General features: G+C 45.7%; 1 protein-coding gene across 1 annotated transcript in view; it reads right to left on the reverse strand.

Annotated features, from left to right (window-relative positions):
* The window catches only part of Tnfrsf21 (TNF receptor superfamily member 21), a 74549-nt gene that overhangs the window by 23365 nt on the left and 27625 nt on the right, over window positions 1-23559 (reverse strand). The window contains exon 4 of the mRNA XM_076557837.1: window positions 1016-1281. Coding sequence (XP_076413952.1) covers window positions 1016-1281 — 266 coding nt within the window. The remainder of the gene's footprint in view (window positions 1-1015; window positions 1282-23559) is intronic.

The following is a 23559-nucleotide window of genomic DNA, read 5'->3' on the forward strand; positions in this document are numbered from 1 at the left end:
TTTTAATGGCAGAATACATCCCCAAATTTTAATCAAAGTCAATTTGAAATACGATCCGATACTGAATCTTCTACTTAATTCATGTTTTTCGGGGAACTATTAGGTAAAGAATGGCTGAGTGAAATGAGTTACATGATGATAGTAATTACCATGCTAGGATAAATAACAGCAATAACTCGGGCATCTCACACTCCATATTTACACTGTTGTTATTAATGCCCACAAAGAAGGCTTGCAAATATGATCAGTATCAGAAAGACTGGATGTAACTTGTCTTTGATCATTCATCTAACAAGGGTCAGAGCCAGGATTTGGATCCAGTGTTTGGCTCCAAAATTAGTGCTCACTGCATCAATAACATACACTCCTGGATGTTTGCAGTTCCCACGTGATGAAGGCAGCTGAACAACCAATGGGAGTCAGTTCTGTTACCAATCGCTGTTGGTTTTTCATCAAGCAAGGAGGGCCTCCCTAACTAAGCCAGAAAACCCACATGAGTGGGCACACAACCTCTGGAAGAGGAAGGGTTCCTCCCCTGTTTGGTTTTGTTCAAAACATGCAATGAAAAATGAGGTTTTAAGTTGATTTTAACAAACAATGGTTCTGGCTGCATAGGTTGATTCTAGAACGTACTTCCAAAGACAAGGATTCTTAATTCCTCACACTGGAGACATTTGGACAGCTTTAAAAACAGGTGATTTGCAATCCCCCAACCCTTGATAGTCTGTTTGATAGGTGTGCAGTGGGGGTCCAAGCATCAAACAATGGCAGAATTCCCAAGACGATTGTAAACCACCGCCATTGAGGACTTTTGCCCTAAAAAGTAGAGGTACGCTTGAGTGTGTGTGTGTGTGTGTGTGTGTGTGTGTGTGTGTGTGTGTGTAAGCACTTGCATGCACAACTACCCAAACCCCTAAGATCAGCTGTTTTTCCTTGCAAACATACCTGATGAAGTGTGAGGTTCAAAGACAAACAGATTAGTGGCAAAGCAAACAACCACGGAGGGCTCTATTACCTGCGTAGTATCTTCCATCAGCCCACGAATCTTCTCCACAACGTCATTGCGTCGGTGTTGGCGCAGGGCACTGATTAGCTGGGCGAGGCTGGCCTCGGGGCCACGGATGGTCCAGTGCTGCAGGGCTGCGTAAGCCCGTTCATGGTCAGCGGTGTAGCCATTGGAGAAAGCAGCCACCTCCCTCTCGCTGGCGTTGCAAAGAAACTGATAGATGTCCTTCCACTGGCTTCCCACCTGGGCCGCGACGAGCTTCAAGATGTCAATCCCTGTGCCAGGGACCAAAGAAAATAAAAGTAAACGCAAGCCAAGCACGTCTTAGAAGGAATCTTTCCTGGTTGTGTTGTGTCAGATAAACGAATCATCTTCCGTAAGCACTTGGCATACCCAGCCCACCATGGGCACAACGTGACACCATTATAAACTTTACTTTGTGAAGGAGAGAGGGATTGGGGGTAGAGCACTGGGTTAGCATGCAGGAGGTGCTGTATTAGATACACAAACACACACACAAACACACACACACACACACACACACACACACACACACACACACGCACGCACACACGGGAGAGAGGGAGAGAGAGAGAGAATAAACAAATAAATAAATGATGAGCCTTTTAACAACAGGTTAGCTTCCTGAATGCACATCAAAAGAAGAGTTGGTCTTAGAGGCACAACAAATCATCCCCCAGGAGCTGCTTTTGAAAGCTAAACCAATCAAGACAACAAATGACCCCTTTGTTACTACTATATACAACTGCAGTAAAAGAAATCAGGCACCCCCTCCACACACAAAGTGATGACTTCATGAAATTCAGAAAACTAGAAACCACAAATGAAGACTTTAGTGGACTTTACAGTTAGTTTTTACTAAACAACATGCAGATTCTAGAACCAGCATCTTTTACATCAACTGACCACATACCCCATTGTTCCAGCACAATGGAGTCACTGTTTAAGAACATCTAACTAGGAGGCTGAGGGCTGGTCCAGCAGTGAAAAGCTCCTACTGCTCTTTCCAGTTCCGGAACCCACATCAGGTGGCTCACAGCTACCTGTAACTCCAGCTTCTCCAGGGGATCATACACCTTCTTCTATCCTCTGAGGGCACTGCACCCATGTGCACACACCCCACAGAGAGAGAGGGTGGGGAGAGAGAAATAAAATAACTTGTCTGAAAGAACATCTGACTAAGTGGGCCATATCAGCACAGGTCTGTAATCCCTGAACTAGGCAGCTAGAGGCAGAAGGACCAGTTTGAAGACAGCCCAGGATACATGGTGAGACCCTGTCTCAAAAAGAACAGAAAAAAAAAAAAGACCATCTATCATCTCAAATGATTCTACGAGCAATTTTCTGCCTATTATTCAGTCTTCTATGTTGACTTGTACAGTTTCAATGCAGACAATGGCCCAAATGACAGCATAATACTAATAGCAGTTATTATCTTCTAGGTTTTATGTTAAGACATTTAGCTCATGGAACATCTTCAGAAGATGTTAGCATTCCAACTATACACTTAGAAGAAGAAGGAAAAAACATCAGAAAAGCTAGACTGCTAGCACCCCAGTATTGCAAAGGGAGGTGGTCGGAACTTGAGCCCACTTATCAGGTTGGCCATAAGAATTCCCACATGCTGGGCGGTGGTGGCGCACGCCTTTAATTCCAGCACTCAGGAGGCAAAGGCAGGCGGATCTCTGTGAGTCCGAGGCTAGCCTGGTCTACAAAGCTCGTTCCAGGAAAGGTGCAAAGCTACACAGAGAAACCCTGTCTTGAAAAACAAAAACAAACAAACAAACAAACAAAAAATTTCCACAGAAGCAAGCAGCAATAAATGTGTAAATACATGCTACCTTCTGAGACAGAGAAAATGTTTTTGAGTAAATAATATCTATAAAATATCTGTATCCTGCCCCATGGTTTAATATCCACTAGTCTCCCTCATGCAAAGGATATGATCTAGGACTCCCCATACATCCACAGATGCTTAAAAACACAGATAGTGCCCAACCTTGTAATCCGATGCCTGTCCCATCTTATCTGGCACTTATCACATACGGTGGTCTACACCTTCCAGTTTGAGGCACAAGACAAAACTAGCATGTATTTCTTTTTTCTTCACAATTGAATAGAGGATCCATTTTTACTGTATCAACAGACCACACACCCAACGATTTCAGTCCAAGACAATCATTCCTTAAGAACATCTAACTAAAGATGTAACCAAGCACACCTACAATCTCAGTGCCCGGGAGGCAGAGGTGGGGTGCTGGGGATGAGATGGATCATCCTCAGTATAGGATTTTTCTTTTCTTTGAGTTGAGAACATCTACCTTTTCACTGAAAGGAAGTACTTCGTGGCTTCCTTTTTACTTATTTGAACCTCTGACTTTGTTACTCCCACACTCCAAGACCACCACTAAGGGAAATAATGGTCTTCACCTTTAACCACAACAGCCAGGCACTATGTGACCAGCAAGCAGGTAGCATGTACAGCGTGAACACACTAGGCGGAGGGATGATGACTTCCGGGCAGAATGAACTGGATGCTGGGAGACTTCACCATGTTTCTCTGAGCAGACTGCAAGTGTGGTAAGTGGAGGATTCGCCTCTGGTCATTATTCAATCAGCCATTCGCCAGCTCTGTGAACATGCATGTTGGTCCCTAAATCTGACGGATCGAGGGTGAAATCAAATCTCAGGAGCCACACACTTAGATAATCACCTGGCAGAACCGTCTGTCAGGCAAGGGTGTTTGGTGTCTCTGGCATCTGCTCTCTGCAGCTCCAAGTTGGTTTTGCTCGGATTTCTACACTGTGTTTTGGGTCAGTAGGAGTGTGAGTGAGTCCCTACACCAGAGCTGTTCATGGTAGTGATGTCCCAAAAGTGGCACTAAATTACATGTTTCTTTGTAAATGAGGTCAAGTTTCCAAGTGAAGGTTAGGGAAGAAGAAAAGAGAATAAAAAACTTTTTTAAAATCCAGTTTTTGATGAAAATATTACAAAATAAGCTGGCAAATTCTGGCTAAGGACAGTAATAACTAGAGGAACCTCTGTGAAAGTGGAGGACTTGGTAGTTCCTCAGTAGAAGTTCTTACCCCGCCACTCAGTTTTATAGAAGTAAATGTGTTGGGAGATTGTGTTTAAGTACAGGTCAGGTCAACCCCTGCAAACTGTTTTTAAAACCTAAGTTTCTAACAGAAGGCTTTTTTCTCATCCACTAAAAACAATAATCACACACACACACACACACACACACACACACAAAAAAAAAAAAACCTTGGGGAGGGGAAGCCAAGTGGTGCTGGAGCATGCCTTTAATCCGAGCACTTGGAGATAGAGGCAGGCAGATCTCTGAGTTCGAGGCCAGTGGGGTCTACAGAAAGAGTTCCAAGACAGCCAGGGCTACACAGAAAAACCCTTTCTCAAAATAAATAAGAACAACAACAACAACAACAAACAAACAAACAAAATAAAACAGCAACAACAATAATAGTGGACTGTTACAAACTGAGGCGCTGCCGTCCTCGTGGTGAACCTCAGGCAGCGGCTTGTCAGTTTTCCTGGCAATATTTGGCCAGATGTACATACAGCTTTTGATCTCAAGCAAACAAGTCCCCTCCAAAAAGGAAAAAAAAGAAAGAAAGAAACCTAAGGCCTATTTAAAACCTCTGCAGGTAACTTGAAGAAACAAGTCAGCTCTTTGTGGTTCATGTGGTAGGCTCGTCCAAACACCAGAGGCTTGTTAGTCCCTGAATCTTAATTTAGGTCAATATGACTAAGGCCTACAGTGTCTTCCATGAAAACACTGGTGCTTTTGCTTATAAGCAAGACCCGTGGCTTCCATCCTCTCGATGCCTGTGACAGTGTGGCTTTGGGCAAACCACTGACTGTCAAGTCCATTTCCTCAACTTACAATGGTGAGGCTCACTGTCATCCCTGGGGATGAGCTGACCAACCTTTTCTGCAGAGTTAATTTATTGTAGAAATTACCCACATGACTTTAAATGCTCCATATATGCTGAACATGGAAACTTGAGGCTCAGTCATTTCACATCCAAAAACACAGTAATTTATGTAGTGATATAAGCGTAGAAGCCTTAAGAATGGTCCCTCATTCAACACTCAGTAATTTTTTTAAGGCACACACACAAAAAAAAATAAAAATAAAAAAAAAGAGAACAGAGATGGGGGAGCAGGGAGAAAACGAGAGAAAAGAAAAAGACGGAGAATGGGTACAGTGAGATTTCCTTAACTCAAATGAACTTTAAGTTACATTTAAAACCTCCACGTTGAGTTCTATCTTGCCCTCTTCCCGGGGAAGACGCTCCCACTGTGAAACGTGGAGCCCACTCCACAGACTCACTTTCCCATCAGCGTTCTTTACCACTGCTCTCTCCCATTCTGGAGCTGATTCTCTAGAGTAGACAGTGGCTTTCCCGGGATACAGCTGCCTTCCAACATACAGTCACAAAAAGAGGGAGAGAAACGGCCAGAACGAGTCCCTGGTCCCCCACGCCATCGCCACCAGGGAAAAGAAAGACTTGGGAACTACTTCACAGGGGTCTAAGGAGCAGACACTGTGTCACGCTGCTTCTCCAGCAGATTGCTGCATGAAATCTGAAGGCCGAGAAGTTCATTAACAAGGAAGTGGATCAATACCAAGGAACCCAAAGCTGTCACACCTAGAACATGCTCTTCCTTAATTAAAAAAAAAAGTGTTGGGAGCTAGGCTTGACCTGCCAGTAATTCCAGTTCTTAGAAGGGAGAGAGAGGGGATCCCTGGAGCAAGTGGGCAGCCAGACTAGCTGAGTCGAAGAGTTCTGGGTTCAACTGAGAGACCCTGCCTCAGTGGGTAAGATGAGGAGGAAGACGGCCCACATCAGCCTTGGCCTCCAGATGCCTACACAGACAAGTGAACACACACGTGCACACGCAAACGCATCACATACACAGCTGTGCATAGAAAAAGCATTAGGTAAAGAGAAGCCATACCAGTGGGACCAAGTCCTGTGCTCATTGCATGAGTTGGCTGTCTGAAACCTGGAGCTTATGCAGGGACACTTGGCTCAGTCTGGGAGGAAGGGACTGGACCTGCCTCGACTGAGTCTACCAGGTTGATTGCATTCCTCGGGGGAGGATTTGCCCTGGAGGAGGTGGGAATGGGGTGTAGGCTGGGGGTAATGGGAGGGAGTGGGAGGTGGGAGAATAAGGGAACCCGTGGCTGATATGTAGAACTGAATGGTATTGTAAAATAAAATAAAATAAATAATAAAAAAGTAAGAAGCCATACAATGACAGAGAAAAGCACCAGATGATAAACCAAATTGGGAAGGATGAGAGGAATGTGCTTAGGATGATGTCAATGACAGTTATTCAGATTCCTATTCCCTTAGTACTTTGTATGTCTCTTAGTATTCCTTCCAATATGTATTCACAGCATATAAACATCAGTCACTCTTCATATAAATGAATTCTGTATCTGTGAGTTTAAATAGCTTTAGATCGAAAATTAATAAGTACATGGGGCCCTGTTTAATTCTTTCGGTTCTTTGCTTTTTTGCTGTTTTGTTTTGTTTTCTTGAGAAAGGGCCCAGTGTGGCCCAAGCTGGCCCCACACTGCCCGTGAGACTGGGGCTGGGGAGCAGGAGAGATGGCTCAGCCATTACAAGAGCACACTACTCTTGCAAAGGACAGGGGTTTGGTTCTCAGCACCGTGTTGGGCAGCTCACAACCATCTACAACTCTAGCTCCAGGGTCTCCTACCTCCTCTTCTGGCCTCCTTGATCATCTGCACTCACGTGCACATTCCCACACTCAGACATGCACACCTACATAATTTCAAAAATAAAATAATCTTTAATTTAAAAAAAAAGTCTGAAGGTCACCTTCAACTCATGATTGCCCTGTGTCTACCTCCAAGGATTACAGGTGTGCACCACCACACCCATCTCAAGCATGTTTTCTTGAATTTTGCATCTGTATTGGACATGTACAGGCATTTTTGATGATGACTACTCTTAATAATACAGTAGAAAAACTATTTACAAAGTATTCACATTGTATGAGGTATTACGAGTAATCCAGAAATGTGTATAGATTATATTGCAAGTTTTATGCCATCTTACATAAGGGACTTTAGTATCTTTAGACTCTGGCACAAATAAACAGGTCCTCAGAACAGTCTCCCATGGATACCAAGAGATCACAGTACATATGACGTAAACAGCTTCAAGACCAGTCTTCCATGGATGTCAAAAGACAGGTATATGTGTCATACATGTGTATGGATACTGAAAGATCACTGTACACTTAACATATATGTGTTTGTGCACCCCGGGAGACCACTACAGCATGACACATATATACAAATATGAATACCTGTGCTGGCTAGTTTTATGTCACCTTGACACAAGCTAGAGTCATTTGGAAAGAGGGAACTTCAACTGAGAAAATGCCTCTACCAGACTGGCCTGTGGGCAAACCAGTGGGACATTTTCTTGATTAATGATTGATGTAGGAAGGGCCCAACTCGATGTGGGCAGTAGTACTCCTGGGCAGTGGTCCTGGGTGCTATAAGAAAGTGGGCTGAACAACAGGAGGAGCAAGCCAGTAAGAAGCATTCCTCTGTTCCTCCGCTTGAGAGCCTGCCTCCATATTTCTCGAGTTGCCTCCCTGCTTGAGTTCCTGCCCTGATTTCTCTCACTGATGGAGCATGACCTGAAAGCCAAATAAACCCTTCCCTTCCCAAATTCCCCTTGGTCATGGAGTTTTATAACAGCAATAGAAAATCTAGCCAAGACAACATTGAAAGACTATACTTATGACATGTAGATGTATGTAAGCTTTAGAAACATGTATTGAAAGCATTTCACACTATTGGTGACTCATCTTGTGAAGAGAGATTGGGACCACTTCAAGGCCACTCAACCAATTAGGAGTGCCTTTGCTGTTATTAATTGGGAGTGTGACACAGTAAAGGAATGTGATCAGTCCCTTTAGTTCATCAGTTCATCGTTGAGCATGGCCATGTGATGTTGATGTGAACACAATCCAGGCTAGCCATGGTATGCTTCTGAGTACACTCCAGGCTAGCCATGGTATAGATGTTTCTTCCTGGACCATTAGTACTTGGACAGATTGCTCTGAGGCTACAAATTTCTTTTCTTCAAAATTAAACCTTAACCCTGGCAGGGGGTTCCACAAACTACACACTGAAAAGTGACAAGACCCTCAACCTACTAAAGGTACTAGAGTTCTGGAGGTGATATTCTCCCACCTCAAGTAGATGGGGTCTTGTTGCCCTGACTGGCCCAAAGCTTGCTGTCTAGGCTAAGATAGCTCAAACTATCAGCTCTCCTCCTGTCTCTACCTCTCAGGTACTAGAATAACAAGCATAAATCACCATGCCTGGCTCCATGGTCAACATTCCTAAAGAGGTTGTTGAGGGAATCAAACCATACAAGTCAGAGGCCACATCTTCCAGGAACTATCTTGGAAGTTTGGTGGCTTTGAATACCGGGGCGGGGGTGGGGGGTGGAGGAGGGGGGATCCTGAAAACAAAGGGTCAACATAGTGAAAGATCATGAAATGACAGTCACAAGGTAAAGCTTCAAACTCTAGCACCATGCCATGGGCAAAGAACAATCTCAACAATGTCAGTATCAACCTCTTGTCAGGCAGGAAGGCTAAGACTTACGGTAGTACTGTAGTACTACATACTGTAGTACTCCTTCCTCTGCCTGCTGCAGGTCTGCATGGACAAGGGGCTCTGGGAGAATGGACTATAATGGACTTCAGCACTGGGTGACACCAACAATGGATTTCTGCTATTCGTGTTTCATGAACCTCACTAGTACATGTCTGGGGAAAAGTCATGTCCAAGATCACTCACAGAGAGGTAAATGGGAGGGGAAGTGCCACACTCCTACCATAGACAGGCAGTCATGGCAGCAGTCACTGGGCTCTTCCAAGTGTGGTGAGACTGACCCAGTCCCCAGCAAGAAAACCTGAGACAGAGGCATGACGTGCTAAACGGTTATCACGGCAGAAACGGCATTCTTCAGAACACGATAAAGACCTGAACTAGATATTATCTGGGCATGCTGGTCAACTTGACACAAACCTAGACATATCTGGGAAGAGGAAATCTTGTTTAAGAATTAACTCTATCAAGTTAGTATGTGGGGGGCATTTTCGTGATTAACTATTGATGTAGGGGTGCCACACCTAAGCAGGCAGTCTTCGTAGGTATAAGAGGCAGGCTGAGCAAACCCTGGGCAGTAAGCCATCGAGCAACATTCTGCCATGGCCTCTGCTTCACTTCCGGCCTGGATTTCCTGAGCTGACCTCCTCTGATGATGGCTTATAAGCTGCAAAATGAAATAACCCCTTTCCTCCCCAAGTTGTTCTTGGTGGTGATGTTCTATCACAACAGTAGAGCAAACATGAATGCCATGTGACCACCTCAAAGTCCCACTCTTTAGAAAATCGGTTATCAATCTGTGGGTTGTGACCCCTTTGGAGGATGAACAACCCTTTCACAGGGGTCCCACAGCAGATATCCTGTATATCAGATATTTACATTACAATCCATAACAGTAGCAAAATTACAGTTAAGAAGTAGCAAGGAAAATGATTATATGGTTGGGGGGGGGGTCACCACGACATGAGGAACTGTACTAAAGGTCGCAGCACTAGGAAGGTTGAGAACCACTACTTTAGAAGTTTACTGTCCGCTTCAATGTGAATAAGAAAATTAGTTCTGTCTTTATAAACACCTGAACTGACCTCTCCCATTGGAAGAAGGGTTAAAGCTCTTTTGTCCTTGGAGATAAACATCTGAAATAACTGCCACCAGGAAGAACCTAAGTGGAAACCGTCCTTGGAAGAGAAGTATGAAATTCAGAAATGGCGAGTCAGGAGAACCAAAGGCTGGCTGTAACTAACTCCATGTCAGACATAGTACTCTGGATGTGCTGGCTAGTCTTTGTCCACGTGACATAAACCACAGTCACCTGGGCAGTATAATCCTCAGTAGGAACTGCTTCTATCAGAGTGGACAGTGGGCAAGTCTGTGGGATATTTTCTTGATTGGTGATTGATGTGGGTGGGCACCACCCAGCTGTGGGCCGTGCCAGCCCCAAGCAGATGGTCCTGGGTTGTGAAAGAAAGCAGGCTGAGCAAGTCACGGAGAGCAAGCAGCAGGCAGTGTTCCTCCATGGTTTCTGCTTCAGTTCCGGCCTCCAAGATCCTGCTTGGTTTCCTGCCCAGACTTCCCTTCGCGATGGACTGGAACCCGTAAAGTGTAATCCTTTCGTCCCCAAGTTGCTTTTGGCCATGGGTTTATCACAGACACAGAAGCAAACCAGGACACTGAGGTCCATGCTGCACACCAGGACTTTACATCCAAGAGACAAAGGTGGCTGTAAACATTTTCTTGGTGCCAAACTCATCCTTTCAAAAGACTCAAGCACCCCCCTGTACATTCATCCATTAAATATGGAGTCAGTTCACAGCGCCCTCCTACAAAGAGAGGTGAAAGCTGTAGAATGGGAATATTCTCAAGGGGGCGGCTAACACATCAACCCCTCCCAAGGCAGATGACTCCTCCATTATCTGAGCCAATCTCTCAGCGAGCACACACACACACACACACACACACACACACACACACACACACACACACACACACAGTAGAATAAACTCTAATATCCTAACAGGTTAAATGAACAGAAGAAGCTGAGGTTATCGAGGCTATAGCTCAGCTTGCCCACCATGGGCAAGCCCTGGGTTCTAGCCCCAGAACAGCAATAAATGAAAAGAGAGGAGAGGGGTAAGGGTGGAGCGGGGAAGGAACCTGAGCACTTTAAACAGATGGTGCTGTCTACGGGGAACCGGCATTCCTGAGAGCAAATGTGGCTGAGGCGCTGAGGTGAAGTCCGGGGTGGAGACCAGCCCCACCACTGCCACCCTGTATAATGACCGCGGTGGGCTGCAGCGGCAGCACACAGCAGCCTCTTACACGGAATAATCCGCTCCCTTCAGTGAGGCCTCCTGCTGTTTACACTTCAAGTCTACTTCCCGTAGGAAATCTGGCCTGACAGACAGGATGACCGTCTGGGATTCTGGGTCAAGGAGTCTCGGGCAAGGAGGGTGTGGCGTGCTCATGGCTGCCGCTGTCTGGTGGGGGGGATGCAGCCTCAAGACACACAGACAAGTGAGCTGGATCGGCAGGACGCTGCTACCTCCAACACCACCAACAGCCCTGGAGACCTGTCGACCACTGTCTGTCTTTTTTTTTTTCTTTTTCTTTTATAAGTTTTCCACTCCAATCAGTTCATGGGGGAAAAAAATCAGGAAACTGGAGCAAATTCTGAGAGAAAAAGCTCATTGTTAATGATAAACTACAGGTGTTGTACTTCAGAACAAGCTGGGTTTTACTAAGGGAAATACAGTTGCCTGGACCGGGCATGTGTTAAAATAGCAACTATAGGGATTTGTGGAGCACAGCTCAGTGGTAGAACACTGACCTCACTAGCACGGTCAAGACCCTTTTAGTCCCCAGCACCAAGAATAATTAGGATAATAATAATCACTCCAAAGACTTAGATGTGTTTAATGTCGAGTAACAGGTGGAAAACTGGAGAGACAGTGAGTCTTCAGTTTAAGACCTGGCTGGCATTGCCATTTTCTAGCTATGTGGCTTCCAAGGAGGGTTGGCTCAGTGGTAGAGCACTGTGCCTTGCATTAGGCGAAGTAGGCAATGGCAGCTGGGGGGTGTCTGCTTGTGTCTCTCAGCACTCAGGAGGCCAAGGCAGGAGAATCTTGACTTCAAGGCTAGCCTTGGGCTATACAGTAAGTTTAAGGCCATCCTGGGACTCTGTAGAGAAAATAAAGCAAGCAATGAAAATGTAATGGTGGCGGAATCCCTACGTGGTGGTACATCTTTACCATGAACTTGTCAGGATTTGGAAGCACCTGGGTGTGTCTCTAAGAGGTCTCCTGAGAGGTTTAACTGAAGAGAGCGACCCACCTTGCAGCCGAGGGCATTATCCCACTGGCTGTGATCCCAGACTGAATTAAAACAGAGAAGAAGGAAATGGGCATTTCTCTCTCTCTGCTTTCTGGCTGCATATGGCAACTTGACCCGCCACCTCACACGCCTGTCACCATGCCCCGCCTGCCATGATGGACTGTATTCCTCATGCTGTGAGCTGATGTAAACGTCTTTGCCCACACCGCTTTTGTTAGATAGAGTCACAGCAACAAGAAAGGTAAAAAGCTCTAAGAAGTCCGTTTTAGGGGCCAGAGAGAGTGTGTAAAGGTGTCTATCATCAAGTCTGATAACATAGTTTGATCTCTGAGACCCAGATGGTGGAAAGAGAGAACTGACCTCCACTGGTTACCCTTTGACCTCCACACATACACATATGCCTGCACCAACACACACACACACACACACACACACACACACACACACACACACACACACACACACCAAAATGAAAAGTCTATTTTAGTAGATAAAGTCTGTCAAGTCTACACCCCGAAATCACATTTGGACCACTATTGGCCAACATTTCATACCCCACTTTGAAAAAAAAACTGAATGGAAAAGCACTAAGTTAACTTCCAATTCCTAACACTTGATGGCCTCCACTTCTGAGCACTGAACGTTGCACGTTTCTTAACTCAGATGATGAAATGTTTCCTCAAAGTGCTCTGGAGGTCTGGATTCATTATTTTCCTATTATACCAAGGACACATCTGCAACCTCTGAGAAATACTTACATGTGAAACACAAATAGAGTCCCATTCCCAGACCGGCACTGGCTCGTAAATCAATTCCACTATTGGACTAGGTCTATTGCTCACCCTAGAAAGAGGAAGAACCATCTAGAGGGTCTGCTTCCTTCACAGTCCTCGCCATGGACCAGTCCTGAAGGAAGAACTATACTTGGGGGCCAAGAAAAACTTGGAAGCCTTTGAATGAGGCTGAGAAAAACCATTTGCTTTTGCAAACCAGGTAAGGTGGGATGATGTGATGCTTTCCCTTGCTCAGACAGTGAGTGAGCTTTGGAAAGGGGTAGAATGGAAGAAATAACAAATGTTATCTCCAAAATTTCAAGACTGACACCACACCATAGCTCAGTTCAGCAGCAGTGTCCAAACCTTTTAAAAATGAGCACTCTGCAAATTAAGCCCCCCCTTTTTAAGCAACCGCTGCTGCCCTAAGCCAACTTTCCATGCTGCTTGGAGCATCAACACCATGCAAATAGGAAGGTTGGCCACCAAGCCAACCTTGAGTTTTAAATATCGATGGGAGGAATTTGGTTGTAAGTTGGGACTCTTCTTTTCCTGAGACAGGATGTCACTCTGTAGCAGGGTTCTCATGGAACTTACCATATAGCCAAAGCTAGCTTCAAAGTCACAGTGATTCTCCTGCCTCACCTTCTAGGAGCTAGGGTTACAAGCATGAGCCAATATATCCCTAGCTCCTGTTTCAATTTTTGTATCACCGAGGACAGGAGATTTTTTGTTTTGTTCTGTTGCTTTGTTTTTTGAGACAGGATTCTCTGTGTAGCCCTGGCTGTCCTGGAACTCACTCAGTAGACCAGGCTGTCCTCGAACTCAGAGACCCACCTGCCTCTGCCTCCCCAGTGCTGGAATTAAAGGCATGCACCACTACTGCTAAGGACAGAATTTTCAGAAAGAAAGAGACATTTATAGTTTTTTGAACCCAAGACCTTCATGATACATGTAAGCAAAATCAAGTCTCACAACATGCTTCCTTTTGCTTCCCGCCAGGAGCCAATCTAGAGATGCTCCTTCACACCTCCTATAAGAGCAGGTACCCATGTCTTCCTGTGCCTGGAATGGTTCCTTTTCCCACATCACCATACGGGGAGTTCCACTCACTGCAGGAACAAAGGGCTTTGCCTCCAGCCTCAGAAGTATTAAAATGAGAAGAGCCAGGCAACACTGGGACGTTCTTTTCTAGTTCCTTTTATAATGGACAATTAGACTTTGTGACATTTTATAGCCAAACTTCTTTGGGGAAATATTGTTTTCTCTGTAGTCATTTCTCTTGCTACACATGACTCATTAAATTTGACCCATAAGAATTTCTAATTCGGTTAAAAATATTGGGTCTCTGTCCTGACCTCTGCTCTCCATCAAAGCCTTGGGGCAGTTCATGGCATGGTCCTCAGGGGTGGGGAACCAAGCTAGCTAGTTGATCTATCAATATTACTGATGATCTCATTCGGCCCATAGGAGGAAGCCCATGAGAGAGGAGCCACGCCCACAGCACAGATGAGAAGCAAAGTGGAGGCTCAAGAGCATGTCACAGATGTTAATTCTCAGTGAAGCGGATTCATGCCCCTCACCTGTCACCGCACCATGCTGCTTCCTGGGACTAAGAGTTCCCTACTCCATCTTTACAAGTCCCGAATGTGTCTTCATGTGTTTGTGTGTGCATGTGCACACATGTGTGTTTGAGTTTGTTTCGAAGTACATGTGTGCACATGCATTTGGAAGCCAGAAAAGAGTCTTCAGTGTCAGGGTCTAGAGAGACCAGCCGGTGAGCCTCGGGGACCTGCTGTCTCCGCCTCCTCAGCACTGGGAGGGAGTTACCCTGAGATACCCTGCCTGGCATCTTTGCATGGCTTCTCAGAATCAAACTCAGGTCTTCGATCTTGCAAGGCAAGCACTGTACCAACTAAGCCATCCCTTCAGCACCTTGGATGCATCTTTTAACATAAATATTGTGAATGTGACTCCCTACAACTGCCCATTCCCCACCATAGGGTCATAGAAAGGCAGACAGGAAAAATTGTTGTGATAGTATAGTTGTGATGGTCTGGCTTCAAACTCTCTGTCCGCATCCCAACCCTTCATCTCCATAGATGGCAAGAATGGGAAGTCGTGTATCACACTCATACCAGCTAGAGTCCAAGTGCAAGTGCCTGAGTGCCAATCCAGGCCTGCTACCAACCGGGTATGAACTCAGGGTAATGCACCTTCCTCTGTGTTCCTGATAGGCAAAATGGGTACAATCATCACACCATAAAGTTTTTCTAAGAACTAAATGGGAACCTATAGATAAATTCCACAGCACAGAGTAAGCATCTGATGCAAATGAGCTGTGATTTTTCTTCTTCTTCCCAAACCAGCATCAATAATACAGTGTTTTTCTAAGCTGGTCTGCGGAGATGGTTCAGTGGGTGAATCATGTCCCTGCATGAGGAACTGAGCTGGAATCCTTAGGAGTCAGTTGCAGTGGTGAGGAATCTGTGATCCCCATGCCTCTGTGGAGACAGGGGAGGCAGAGATGGGAGCATCTCCGGGAGCCTGCAGATCAGCTGAGCAGGAGCATGCATCAAGGAAGAAAAGATCCTGTGTCCAAATAAGGCAGAAGGTGAGGGCTGACACTAGAAGTTGCCCTTGACCTCCACACACACAAACAAATGCATATGAGGGGGGGGGGGAGAGAAAGGAAGAGAGCAAAGAAAGAAGAAAAAGAGAAAATCTTATAGATTTGCCCCAGACAAGAGAATTTTCAAGAAAAACTGAGTCAGAAGCAGTCATATCGTGCTCCAGTGTCTGTGTTGGGGTGATAAAAAAAGATAACTGGAGAGAACTGCCTTCGCTCTTTCAGATGAAGGTGGGAAGGTTTTGTGTATACGAGATTAACAATTTGATCTTGGTCCCCTAGGACCAGACCTCCTCATTCATCTCACAACTATGGGTCTTGGTTTCCCACAGCCTGGAATCATCCAGCTGAGGTGTTCAGCAAAAGAAGAGACACACCAACTCCCTCCTCAGACCATCACCCCTCTCATAGAGGCATCTCGGGAGAGACAGCAGGTCAAAGGGTATTCCTAGTCTGGCCATCTGACTATTTCCCTCATCCTCACCTACTTGGACCCACTACTGAAGACCAAGGTGTACTTCTTTCCCGACAGCCTCTGCCTCCAGGACCCTCAAAGGCAAATGACCCCTCTGTCATCTTACTCAATAATTGTAATTTGCAAACCACACTGTTGCCTGTACCCGTGGCCAAAATCAGGTGCTCCTTTGACGAGAAAGGCAGTATGCACCACATGCAGAATACTGTCCCAGGAGTCAGGAGACCGAGGCCTCAACTATCTCCCCTGACTGTAGCATGCCACCTTGAGCAAGTCACTTCCCTCTGCTCAGCTCTACCATATGTAAAATGTGACAATTAGGGGACAGGAGATCTCTCTCTCTCCCTCTCCCCACCCCACAATCAATCCCCCGTGATCTCATCACTGTCCAGCTATGCTTTCCAAAACCAAAACAAAAACACTCTTTGTGTTACCAAGGCCCTGTGGGCCCTAGTCTGCTAAGACAAGCATCGTTCTTAAAGTTCAAACACATGTAATTAAATGAAAATATCACATGAAAAACAACTTAATAATCAATCTTTTTTTTTTTTAAATTCCAATGTTTTCTTTACCTTGGGATTCCCCAAATGTGGAGCTGGCTACGACTCTATCCCACACTTCCCCTAATGTCTGGGAACAGGTGAGCACAAAGTAACTCACTTGCAGCTGTCTGGCTAGTCAGGTTCCCCTTAGGACAACAGGTCATCATACAGTTAACAACAATTCCCAGATGGGAGGGAAGCCGGCAAGAAGCGGGGCAAAGAGGGAGGAGGCTGTAACTAAGACAGAGGACACTCTCCCTCCAGCCCGACATCTCTTGCTTCATCTGTCTCTGAAGAAATCCACGGTTGTCATGACTAAAGATGTCCCCGACGGAAACGAGCTTTGCCTGGGCCCCTGGAGAGTCACCGTCGTCAAGGCAGGGAACTTAACCCCACAGGCAAAACCAGGCTCTGCCGTGGCCTTTCTGTAAGTGAAGGAGCTCATTTCTGGGACTTGAGCTTAATACCTTTATGCAAGAGATAGTTTTTTTTTTTTTTTCCCACCCCAAAGGACCACTTTGGACTAGTCTACAGAACTTAAATTCATAGTTTCGATGAATCTCAAACAGACACTAACCTGTAGTAAACATGCAATTTAAGAATCCTTTTACTACAGACTTACGTTGGCACTAATAGGCTGTGGTTAGAATATATAAAACTTAAAGAGGCTGCAGGCTAGCTAAAACCATATGTGTGGATACTGAGGAGGAATTGGAGGGTTTCAGATGTGTCCACCCCCAGTCCTGCTCTTTACAGATAGGTGGGAGCTGCGGACCTTTTCTCAGCTGGCATGAGTGATAAGCAAGGCTCCAGAAGCCTCAAAACTGCTCTCGGGAGTTGCGGCTGGGGCTCCGCCATGACCCCGAGGTGTCTCTAAGCACTACAGTTCAGAGATAAACGAGAGCCTTGGTCGGGGCTTCCCCGCTCCATTGCCATCACTGTGCACGTTGGAGTACGGGAATTTCCGGTGACACACTTGAAAAGATTGGCTCCAAAGATTAGTTCTGGAACAGCTGCTGAGTCGATCTCAGTACCGAAGGATCTCCCACAAAAGCACAGAGCAAAGGTACTTCCTCTCAGCCCTGCCCAGCCACATCTCCTGACACAAGGAAACCCATTCCCCACCCTCCAGTCACTCCGTCACAGGATCCTCCCTCTTTTTTTTTTTTCATTCAAGCTTACAATGATTTATTATTTAAAAAATACATTTTATCTACCTCCCACCGGCAACCTCCCATGTGCCCTGGTATTCATGAACCTGAATACCAGAGGACTCAATGTCTTTTATTCTTCTTCTTATTAATTAAATTTATTCATTTAATCCCAATCACAGTTTTCCCTCCTTCCTCTCCTCCCATTTCTGCCCCCTCCCTCTTCCTGTAGGATCCTTCTTCAGTATCAAGTTGGGATTAAGTCTGGCTTCCTCCCTCTGACTAGCCACACACTGCTCCCACACTACGATATATTGTAGAACCCACAGGGCCTGCATTTCTCCTGTCAGATATCAGGGTGACAGAAAGTATACCCAGGTAAGGCAACAACACACTGTCACCTTGGTCATCTTCAGCCTTGAACCCTGGGATGGGCTTAGGTTCCCTCATTTTACTGAAAACAGCTGACCACCAAAGACCGTGCATGTCTGTCCACGGCCTTTTTGCAGTAGGCAGGCAGATCTAAACATCAGCTGTCCTGGCCACGTGCCATTTCTGCAGCCTGTGGCTGCTCTTCAGAGCTGCAAACAAACCTTCGGGAAATAAGTCCACAGCTCCACGCAGCCGTCTCCCATTTTGTAAGCAACTGCATTGCGGATGGCTTTTTCTTGTCAATACATTCTGCACACTTTCCCTCCCAGCCCACAAACACCTCTATGAATACTGATTGGAGTCAATCAATCCTCCCTGTTTCCCACTTCAGGCACGCAGAGTGGAACCCACATTCCAAATCTCTAGGCATTTGTCCACGATTTTTCTTAGACTCACTCCCCCCCCTCCCAAAGTATACTGGAATTCAAGGTTAGACCCCCAACCCCCGTCTTCCTCTATGGCTCTGCTCTGACTAAGAGACAAGCTGTAGCAGGTCCAGGCAGGAGCACCTGTGAGGAAGGCCCACATGTCTCAGAGATGGCAGTCTCTGAGTAAAAGCCAGGATGAACTGGGAAGAAGTGGAGGGATTTGGGAATCAGAGACATGGCTAACTGTTACACATTGTAAACATTCTAGCGCCCCCCCTTTGTTATGCAGAATAAGAAATAGTTGCCCCTCAAGGTAAAATTGAGGAGTTACACTCAAGGAGGGCTCCGAGAAGAGTGGGACCGCTTGTCTAAGCAGCTCCAGTTAGCAGAAGGTGAGGGAAAGCTGAGGAGGATGACAGACCTATGGTAGAGTTCACTTGCTGGTAGATGCGGCCCAGCACATGCCCCCTGGTCTTACAAATAACGTTTTCTTGTATTAGAATAGGACCCCTGCAATAAGTTACACACTGTCTGTGGGCTATTTTCATATTACAAAATCAGAACTAAATGGTTCCAAAACAAACTGTACCATGACTTACTGTAGTCATGGAGACTTCCTGTGGCACTAAAAAATAATCTGCCTGAGCATCTGCATCTGCAATCCAACCAGCCTACCGTAAGAGCTCTTGGTTTAGGGGCTGGAGAGATGGCCCCGTGGATAAGAGTGCATGCTGCTCTTGCAGAGGCCCTGAGTTTGGTTCCCAGCATCCACATTGGGTGGTTCACAAATGCCTGTAACCCCAGCTCTAGGGGAACCAGAGTCTTCTTCTGGGCTAATGTGCGTATGCCTGCATGAATGTCCACATGACCCCCGCACAGAGTCACATAATTAAAAATAAACAAAAAATCTTGAAAATAAAATCTGTGCTTAATTCTCTAACACAACATCACTGTAAGCCAACAGGGACAAACTCCATGGTTCAATGGCTTTGAATTTAAACAAGCTCACCTTACAACCTTGAAAGAGCAAGGAGATAAGAATAAGGATGTTCTAGTCCATGGCTACCTAACAGAATGTCCTAGATGATGGAAATGTTCTGTCTTTTCCAGTGTGGTCAGGCAAGTTCTAGTTACGTGTGCCTCCTAGTTACTGGGCACTTCAGGCGTGGTCGGTGCAACTGAGAAGCTGAATTTTGCTTGCTAGTTAATTTTAGCTAAAATAACTCATGGCTTGTAGCTTACCACAGGGACCAGCTCAGACTGATCATTTGAGTCTAGAGGCATGGGCCAAGTGTAGGGGATACACAGTAAAATCTAGTAACTCTCCACTATGAATTTACAGGCTATGGGAAGAGATGAAGCATGCTAGTTACCGTGGCAGATGGAAAGAACCAGACATTCAGAACTAATATCATAGAATGGATTACTATACGGATTACTATAGACTGTAGTTGAGTTGGCAGAGTATCTGTCTGCATATACGAAACCCTGGGTTCAGCCCCCAGCACCATAAACGAGGTCGTGCATGCCTGTGATTCCCGAAATCCCAGAGCTCAGGAAATGTAGGCAGAAAAAGCTTAAGGTAATCCTCTGCTACACAGCAAGTTTAAAGCTAGCCTGGGCTACGTGAAACTCTTTTGGCTACCGAAGCACAGCAGTCCATGTAAGAGAGCCCCAGGGCCCTCACAACGCTTGCCGCTGTCCACTTAAGGACATGCTGTCTCCCTGGGTCATGCTTGTTACATTGATACACAGGAGCGATCATGTCAAATGCACATTAGCTGCCTAAGGCAGAGCACAGAATAACTAGGCTAGTCAGAAACTAAGCATTCTTTAAACTAGGAAAATCCAGTTCCCCTTTCTCGATCCCTTCTTGACTTCTCATTTTTCTTCGAAGCCTAACATCTAAGAGCAAAAACACGATCCAATGCAGTCACAGCCTGGTCACGTGCTTTTCCTCCCTCTCCCGCACTTGCTCCGCCGGTGCCTTGAGGACACAGACATTCTTCTCTAGCACTACTTCCAAACATCCCCTTAAAGCTTCTAGAAAAACAGGCTGCCTGGTCTCCAACTTCAGGAGCTTTTGCAAAGGCCAGGAATGGGGAAGAAAGACACGGGGCGGGGTGGGGGGAAGGGAAATGGTAGAAGGGAAAGGAACAGCAATAGCGCCAGTTAGAAACAACCATGAGAGCTTACAAGGTTGGTTCCTGGTCTCAGCCACCTCGCTGCCAACGGGGCCTGACCAAGGTTGTGTACCCTCTGCAGACATAAGGAAGAGAGATGGTGACCTCTTTTTTTTTTTTTTTTGAGATCTTTCCATACCTCCTCAGTGCAGCCAGTTATGAGGAGGCTAAGTTTTACTATCTTTATCATTTGGTCTGTGTGTGTGTATGTGTGTGTGTGTGTGTGTGTGTGTGTGTGTGTGTGTGTGTGTGTGTGTGTATGTGTGTGTGTGCTTGTGTATGAGGGGGAAAAAAAACCAAACAAGTTAAATTTAAAAAAATGTCATTTTCTGCATAGCCCACATTTATTTCACTCTATGTATGTATGTATGTATGTATGTATGTATGTATGTATGTATGTATGTATGTATTTAGCTAGCCATCTATTTATTTGGCTCACTATGTAGTCAGGCTATTTATTTATTTGTTTGTTTGTTTGTTTTGACTCACTATGCAGCCTGCAAGTCACAGCAATCCCCCTGCCTCAGCCTTACAAATGCTGGAATTACAGGTACGAGCCTCTATACCTGTCTTTACACCAATTGTTCTTAGAAAATGCTCATCTGTTTAAATGATATGTATAGAGGGGTATGTGCATGTGAGAGCAGGTGTGCTCGCGGAGACCAGAGATGCTAGCTCCCTCAGAGCTGGAGTTATATATAGGTGGTTATAAGCCACTCCGGATCTTCTAGAAGAACAGCCTGAACTTTTACCTGCTGAACCATCTCTCCAGCCCCTTCCTTTCCATTTTAAATCAGATGGAACTTTTGTACTCCCACCCACACTGACCCCACCATCTCGGGGTTATAACACAAAAAGAACTCCATTTCCACAAAATGACAAAAGGAGTATAATTAGAGCCCAAACAATAGACTCACATCATTATGACAACGTAACCTAATAATAAAACCTTAAGTAGGTTTCATAGATAACAATTATAGACGGACTCACTTACAGTCCCTAATGCTAAAGTGAATGTACTGCAAGAACCCACAGGTCCTTCCAGCCTAGCAACCATTAAGTCAGAAGAGACTTCAGAAACGAAGGATGCTAGAGTACCAAGACACCCAGCCTCAGAAGGTGCGGCTCCAGGGTCTAACCACAGGACCCTATGACAATAGGACTGCGGTCCTGGGAATATCACCTGTAGAAACTATATGTCAATGACAGACAGAGAGGTGTAAGGGGTCTTTATGTGAGAAGACAGGAACCAAAGGCTTCAGCGTGCTGAGGTCCAACAAGGTAATCGAAAGTTCACGGTTCACTGAGACACAACCCAGCCATTGCAACCATGAAGAGCAGCCATGGAAACCTGCTCAAGATTGAGCCCTTCCAGGCTATGTCATGGAAATAAGAAGCAACATGAGTCCCCATTCCCTTCCTGAAGATCTGACCACTAATGGATGCTGCGAGAGGGGGTATCATTTTTTTTAATGGGGAGCAAGGAGGAGACTAGTTAGATAGAGGAAAACATTCAGAGAAAGGAAGACAGACAACCAGGGGGTTAATGGTGGGTGAATAGAATCACAATGCATTGTACGTATGTATGAAACTATCAAATAATAATCATTTTTTAGAGAAGAGCCCAGCATGTCCCTCTTATAGTGGGCGTGGGTAAAGGAAGGTTCACAGGACTTCTGATAGAAAACTCCTGGGCATTCAGTCCTCAAGCTCATAAGCCATTCAGTGTGAATGGACAGACACCATCTCATGATGCGGGATAATCTGATGCCAGAGCACAATGCAGTTAGATCAACAAGGCATTGTTTATAGAGAAATCGGTGCACCTGGAGTGGCCTTTACTGAACAGAACCTCTCTTTGTAAGAGGATCTTACCGGCTTGCATGCACCCTTGAAACCAGCAATTTGGAAAGAAAAGGCCCTCCTTACAGAAACACCTCAAACAAACATCCCAATGCAGAAAAAGGGATTGGGGAAAGCTAAGCTACGGGAAGGGCTGCTTACACCTGACGGAGACAACTGAAAGGTACTCCACTAACGTGGCACAAGGGTGCCACTGGGCTGGGTTTGATGTGCCATTTCCAATCTTTTTCTGTAAGACAGGACATAGTTGCAAGGACACATGCTATTTCATAAGGTAAAAAGAGTTTTAAGAACATTGACGGTCAGGCGGGTGAGATGGCTGGGGGTGTGTGTGTGTGGGGGCAAAGGCCCTTGGCTCTAAGCCTGAAGACCTGCTTCCCATCCCTGGGGCCCACCTAGTGGTAGGAAAGAACTGACTCCCGCAGACTCTCCTCTAACCTTCCCAAGCATGCCTGCACCCCAACGCACTAAATAAATAATGTAATACACTTTTTAAAAGCATGTTCAAGGTCATGGTACTCTATTGTTTCCTGCTCCTGGACCAGCCTTTATTTCTACAACTTGCTGTGTTCTCTAGAATTTTAGAACCATGCCCCCCAAACAGTTTATAAAATGTATCTAATCATAAACTATAACAGCAACTACTGATTAAGGAAATGTTCACAGGAGGATAGTTCGAGATTTACATGATCTTAAAGGGATAGTCATACGATTTTCTACTAATGAGGTAAATTCAGAGCACAGGTAACTACATGGGCTAGCCTACTACAAAGTTCAGTCCTAGACAGTATCTTCTACTCAAGGGAAAAGGTGTACTTCTTAGGGTAAGGTGGGTCAATGAACAAAGGGCTTGCCATGTAGGCGTGAGGACTGGAGTTTGCATCCCCAGCACCTTTATAAAAGCCAGGGTGCTACCAGGCCCACCTGCAGTCCCAGCACTCAGGAGGGGGAGATGGAGGACTGCTAAGAAAAGGCTGGAGCACTAACCGGGCAGCGGTGGCACACACCTTCAATCTCAGCATCTGGGAGGCAGAGGCAGGTGGATCTCTGTGAGTTTGAGGCCAGCCTGGTCTACAGAGTGAGTTCCAGGACA

This window comes from Peromyscus maniculatus, chromosome 21 (genome assembly GCF_049852395.1).
Source record: "Peromyscus maniculatus bairdii isolate BWxNUB_F1_BW_parent chromosome 21, HU_Pman_BW_mat_3.1, whole genome shotgun sequence".
Lineage (NCBI taxonomy): Eukaryota > Metazoa > Chordata > Mammalia > Rodentia > Cricetidae > Peromyscus > Peromyscus maniculatus.